General features: G+C 31.9%; 1 protein-coding gene across 1 annotated transcript; it reads right to left on the bottom strand.

The window, feature by feature from the left end:
* LOC110726911 (WRKY transcription factor WRKY51-like) lies at positions 1-1,615 on the bottom strand. Its single transcript, XM_021906441.1, has 2 exons — positions 637-1,615; positions 1-530 (listed from the first exon to the last, which is right to left on the bottom strand). Exons 1-2 carry the CDS (start codon positions 1,536-1,538, stop codon positions 299-301), a joined length of 1,134 nt encoding a protein of 377 aa, XP_021762133.1. The 5' UTR covers positions 1,539-1,615; the 3' UTR covers positions 1-298.
* Positions 1,616-6,919: the final 5,304 nt, after the last annotated feature.

Genomic DNA, 6,919 nt, shown 5'->3' with positions numbered 1-6,919 from the left:
AGATGAGAACAAAAAAGTCAAACTTAGCATTTAATAACATCCCCCACCATTACAATTACAATTACTGAGAATCAATTGACCAATTTCCACCTACTAACCTAACCCCACCACACTCCTCATTTCACGTCTCTCTTTTTTGTCTTTTACCAAATTTACATCAATACCCTCACTGTCCTATCCCAATTTTACCCCTACACTGACTATATCACAGAACCTAACCTCATTGGTCATAGCAGTAATTTACACATCCACTACTACAACAAATTTTAAATCAATTAAATTCCTTTTTCTTTATTAATTAATCAGACAAAGTCAAAATAGGGTGATGAGCCTGAAACCATGCCGGTGCAGCGGTGGTGGGGACCAGCGGCAAGTTGTGATGATGTGAGCTATTATCCTGTGTTGCGGGTGTAGGAGAATGACGGTGTTCTCCTTCGTAAGTTACAATCAACATCGTCGGATCATCTGTTGCCCTTTCTACATGCTTCCTCGCCGGACATCCTCTTACTGTACTGCACTTGTAATATCCCCTGTTCATCCAGTTTCCATCATTAGTAACTAATCAATTTGACGTTTTTTAAAACAAAACAAAAATATCTATATTTTTATTAATTAAGGTTGATTAAGAAATAATACCGTGGGTAAGGAGATCCTTTGACGGGTTTCTGGCCGTATTTTCTCCAAGAGTAATCATCGGAAGGAATATCGGCGGTTTTAGAACTAATCGCCGGAACTCTCATTGTCTTTTTCACCCTCAACTTCTTACGCTTTGACGAGCAGTGACACCGAGTTGACCCGCATGCTTTACCGGAAATCTCATCGGAAAATTCATTGTGTTGGTGGCGATGATGATGGCAGCTCTTGTTATGATGAGAACACGATGAGGTGGAAAGCGGAGGCTTTCCAGATGACGAAGGTGGTACAAACATAGATCGAGCACCGCTTCCGAACTGCTTACCATTTGACACAGTTTCTTCTCCGGTTATTGAAGACAAAAACGACGACGAATTCGCCGACGATGATATGCTAAACGACGCCGATTTCGAAACCGATCCACACTGTTTCGGGTTTGGGTTTGGGTTCGGGTTAGGTTTGGAGAAATCTAGAGTAACAGGGTGGTGACGAATGACCCTCAAGGGAATGGGTTTTTCTGGCTGTTGTAGTTGACAAACAGGTGGTGGAGTAGGAGTAGGAGTAGGAGTGAGATTAGGTGTAGGAGTAGAAGGTTTGGTGAATTGGAAGGTAGAAGAAGGAGGAGAGTCAGAGGAGTTGGAGGAATCAGAGGAGAGAGAAAGAGTAGGAGCACGGCGAAAACGAGCATGACCAGTACGATTAAGGACAGAGATGAGTCTCTTAAACTTACCAACGGTAGCTTCGGTAGCTTCTCTACACTCGAATTCCTGTTGTTGTTGTTGTTGTTGAGGTTGTTGTGTTAAGAGGCGCAGGAAATGTTCCATGGATTTCACCCCAGCTGATGCCGCCTCTTCGATTGCTACTTCTTCTTCCACCTTCCTCGATCTATAATTGTAAACCTCCATTTTTTTTTGATGATTTAGAACAATTTCTGGGCTAAGGGAATTTAGGAGGGAGAAAGAGAGAGAGTAAGGAATGAAGAAGGGGGAAGGAGGAGAAATTACAGATATAGAGGGAGGAAGAAAGGGTGTGACCGGGTGAGCCGGTAATACACACACCCCGACACATCATAAAAAGCCGTGTGCTGGGGCCCACATTGCTATTACTCTACTTTATTTCTTTTGTAAGTCAAATTGTTGAGATTGCCATTTTGATTTTTTTCTCTTTTTAAAAGTAGATGCCTCTCTGCTTCGCTATTTTCACTTATTGACTAATGTATATATATATATTTTTTTATTCAACAATTTTTCAATATGTTTATTTACTCAGAACAGTTAATTTGACAAATTACACTGTCTTCTCGAACCTTTATTTTTATTTTTTCCTATGAAAGTCTTCTCGAAGTTTTGAAGCATTTGTTCCTTTTAACTTTTTTTTTTTAATACAAATTATTATTTTTTAATTATTTAATACGTTTCTTTAGTCACGTTTATCAATGCATGCATTTCATTATTAATATCTTTAATTATCAATAACCAAAAAAATTTAAAAATTGATATTTTAAAAATATGTATCGTGATGAATCTAATAAGATTTCACATAACTATATTTTTCATTACATATAAATCACAAAGCACAATAAAAGGAAAGTGTGTGAATAATTCTTAGTCATAATGTGTCGACTAAATAAACATAGAAAGTATTTCTGTAACGAAATTTGAATTTAAAGGTAATGTTTAATCATGCGTAACTTTTACTTTAATTAGATTATGTATATTGAATTGGGAAAAGGATAATTTGCTCCTTTTACTTTTGAATTATGGAGTAGTTACATATGGTATACTTCCTTTATTCCACATTTGATGACCCAATTTGAATTTATGCCCTATACACAAAGCTTTGACTTTGTTTTGTAATTTCGTGTTGAAAAAAATATAATTGTTAGGAAATATAGACGAGTATCGATTGAATTAGGTTATGTGTTTGATATGTGCGGAACATAGACAACAATATATAAAAAGTAAATTTGAGAAATAGAGTAAAATATAGATGGGATAAACACATAGATATACGTGATTCGGTCAACATGAATTACGTTAACAGGTTTCTTTAGGATTAACTAAGTTTGGGTTAACAAAATTCTTAGGGCTGGACTTTTTTTTTTCTTTTTTTCTTTCTTCTTGACGGGCTTTAGGGCTAAGCCTTGAAAGATCTTTCACTGACCTAAACTATATGCACAAAAGAAAAATAATATAAATAAAAGCCTAAATTAAGAATAAAAAATAAAAAATAGAAAAAATAAAAAGAAAGTAAAATAATTAAAGTAAGCTGACCAGAAAAAAGTGGCGTTCACGTTGAGTCATTAATTTTCTATTCTCCAAAACTGTTGACCAACTTTAAAAAACTTTGGGTCATGGATTCAGGAAACCTGTATAATCGGTAGCTCTTCACTCAATCGTTGGATCACCCCAATGTAATCCTACGGTTGTTATGTAGTGGACATGGTTGACTATGCTTTTTATTTTTTATGCAGAATCTCAATGTGGTAGGACCCACGTATTCGCTGCCACTCTTGGCATGACCTGGTTCCCAATATTAATTAACCATTAATTAATAAGTAATCAATCACTAACTCTTCTCTCTTTGGGAACTTTATAAAAAGACAGTATTAACAAGATGATTCTTTAAATTTACAAATACCAAGTACAGTACTACACTAGAATGAGAGTATGAGTGGTATCATCTCTCGTTATTATCTTGCACGTAATGGAATTAAGGGAATTGCATTTATATGGGAGCTTTATGTCTAGAGTACTACCTATTTTTTTCATTACACAAATATTCGTGGAGAAAATTTGTGTAAAACTCTCTTATTCTTGTGAGTTCATTTTTGCGAGCCGCTAAAAATATGTGATCCTATACCCTTTTTCTTTACGTTTAGCCCAATTCACATACAATGTGTGCTTATTATGACGATAAGACGACACTTTCTCTATTTTTTTAAGTCTCCCATTGGATCTTTATAGATATGTTGATGCAGAGCTTTGACCGATAATATCTTTAATTACCAATAATTATAAATTATAACAATTGAAATTTAATAATGTATTCATTGAAATGATTTTAACAAGTACTCACAAGTCTTTCATTTTTCTTAGGTATAATTCAACAACATTGGTCAAAGTGGGTCAAGTGAATAATGCAAAAAGTCCCAATAAGGTATTTAAAACAATGAAGGGAGTATTATTTGAAAATTTTTGCGCTTCAGAATATTTTGACCATGTTTACTTCACCTTATAAAATAATATTATATTTGTCAATTTAATTTCAGTTCAATAAACATAATCCCAATTCAATAAATAATAAGCGCAGTTCAACAAAAATAATTTCACTTCAGTAGAAATCAGTTACTTTTAAAAGCAAATCATAGTGAATCTGTAAAATGAGTTTTAACCAACAAAGTAATTTCCATTTTGTAAAAATAATTTAAGTTCAAAAAAAAGAATTCCAATTCATTATAAATAATTCAATTTATCAAAATTAAGGTGAATAGAACAAGGCCTTAGCATTACAAAATTTTAGAGATGATCACGGGTGAACTTAGCTTCGGCCGAAAAAAAAGGTGGCCCATTTTAGGCCAAGGCTTAATTTAGGAAGCTTAATTTTAAGCTGCATAAAACCCAAATCGTTTTGCATGTGTTACGCAAATTGAGGTATTTTTTAATAGGCAATACGATGCATTTGCGATATTTTTTTTGTCAATTCTGACCTCAAATCGGATTCAAAAGGGCTAAAATGGCTCTCAAACACATTAAAGAGCATTTTTTGGCACAAAAAATCGAAGAATTTTTTTATTTTCGTTTGATTTAATGATTATTTTGACGGCAAGTGATGAAAAATAATTTTTGATTTTTATTTGTTGGTAAAATAAAACTTTTAGAAGTTTTGGTGACAAAAAATAATTTCTTTTTTTTTATTTTTTTTTTGGTTTGTGGTAAAAGTCAAAATTTCCTACAATAAATGAAAAATGTTTTGTTGGTATCACAAAGATGGTTAGAGTTAATAATGACTCAAATTATTAGAGGCATTATCAAACAAGAGTGTATAAATAAATAAATAATACTCCTTAAGACTTTGTTCTTTTTACCTTATATTTGCTTAATTGAAATTTCTCTAAGCTAAAATTAGCATTGTTGAAATTGAATTATTTTTTTGAACTTGAATTATTTTTATTGATTTTAAATATTTATTTATTTATTTTATTAATATTTGAAGTTACCAATTTTTATTGATTAAATCTTATTTTTACAAAAGTGAAATTTTATTTAATTAAATTATTGTTATTGAATATGATCCGTATAAGAAGAAAAGAACAAGGCTTAAACAATGTAAGGCTTTGCTATCTTCACTTGTTTTTTAACTTAAATAATTTTTACTGAACTTTAACTAATAAACCAATATTTTTTTTTATTGATTCTCTATTATACCCACTCCGTTTTAAATAATTGTTGCATTTCCCATTCTCAACTATTGTTTAATAAGTACCTCATTCCTATTTTCGGAAAGTTGTAATATATTTTAATTCTTCCTCCACACTAATGCCCCCCACCAATGCAATTTCATTTTAAATAATCTTCACCCTTTTTCCTCCCCACAATAACCCACCAATGTGTTTTCCTGTTTTATTTTTCAACATACCTCACTTGAATAATAAATTAATGGATTCAACTCTTTCTCCTAGGATTTCTTGAAAGTCCAAGCAGAACACTTATTAAAAAATAACGGGAGTATTCGTTCTTTGTAATTACTGATTTATATTGATTAATTTTTTTTTTTAACGAATTAAAATTATTTTTAATGAACTAAAATTATCATTGAACTGAATTAAACTGGAGATTTTTTCTAATCTTATCTTACTTCATTTGGAAAAAAAAAAGAAAAAAAGAAAAAAGAAAACTAAACTCATAGAAAACATAGCCTAAAGCTCTAAAGATTTTAACATTTATGGAAGAAAGAATAATACACTTCTATGAAAGGCTACACGCAAATTTAGCATTGGTACAAGATTTCGCACGACGAGGTCAAATGTTTGACCCTTCTCTGTGGCCACCGTGGGACTTATCGGACAATGTTATTGGGCTTTTAGCCTTCATCCGTCTAATAGTGCTCTAATTTTTATCTAAGGGACTTAAAAGTGTTAAGATCTTATTTTAAATTCATGTTAAAAACTTTAGTAGGTCCACAACATATAACCCTAGTTGCTTTCATTGATTTGTTCTACGAGTAAAGCATTTAGCAACACATGAAATTATAATTACTGATAAATTTACATGTGTTATTCCTCACCTTTTAAGTGAAAATTAAACGGACAGTCTTAAAGCATGCACTTTAGGAAATAGATTTAGAAATCTAAATGGACAAATTCATTAAAATGATTTTCACACATGTTCTTTAAAAAAAAAAAAAAAAGATTTACACATATAGTACCTAACTCTTCCCTATTTCTGATGTTAAAATTACTTTGATAAACCGTTTGTTTATCTTCTCTAACCACCTACTTAAATTACATGCCATGAAGGTGTGTTGCATGAAAAAGAAAGAAGTGTGAGTTGGTTTTCAAATCAACCCAAATATTTAAATTTTTATAACCTAACATCCATTAAAAATTGAATGGGTAATCAAAAAATGGTAAAGTAAAAGTGTAAAACATATTAGTATAATCAAGGCAAAATAATATATTAATGATTAGGCATAACCCAAATTTATGGAAAAACACCACTCTGCATTCTCGACCCATCTTATTATCATGAATAGTAACGCCCCGTTTGGTTTGATGTAAAACACTTTTAATGAAGAATTAGTTTTTAGGAAAAACATATTTTCAAGGAAAACCAAACCACAATTGCAAATTAGCTTTCCTTTGTTTGGTTCCATCAAGATAAATCATAGAGAAATTAAAAATAGGGGTGGGAATGTGAGGATGGAGAAGAGGAAAGTTAAAAAGGTGGTGAGGAGGAGAGAAGGAAAATGTGGCCTCACTTGTTTTATGAAGGAAAATGTTTTCCGTCCCTTCACAAGCCAAACAAAGAAAATAAAAAAAAAAAATTTTTATATGAAAACATTTTACATTTAATCAAACGGGACCTAAGAGTTGATTGTAATGACTCGAGATCATAAACTAAATTTTTTTCAACACCGAGTACATGCTAGAAATGCACAAAAGTGGACTGCGAATTATCTTAAAAGTTAAAAGGGTTGACATGGAGTTGGGCTAGTGTTGTATACAATCATACATCCCATAAATAATATTGTCATTTTACAGTAGTATTAGCCCAATACATCTGGG

The sequence above is a fragment of the Chenopodium quinoa genome, unplaced genomic scaffold, assembly GCF_001683475.1.
Source record: "Chenopodium quinoa cultivar QQ74 unplaced genomic scaffold, ASM168347v1, whole genome shotgun sequence".
In the NCBI taxonomy this organism is placed as follows: Eukaryota; Viridiplantae; Streptophyta; class Magnoliopsida; order Caryophyllales; family Amaranthaceae; genus Chenopodium; species Chenopodium quinoa.
The sequence above is the reverse complement of the archived record's forward strand: the minus strand, read 5'-3'. Positions and strand labels throughout refer to the sequence as shown.

Coding starts and splice junctions, on each gene's coding strand:
- LOC110726911 (XM_021906441.1), bottom strand. CDS start 1,538: ATGGAGGTTTACAATTATAGATCGAGGAAGGTGGAAGAAGAAGTAGCA. Junction 531..636: donor AAAGGATCTCCTTACCCACG/GTATTATTTCTT, acceptor CTGGATGAACAG/GGGATATTACAAGTGCAGTA.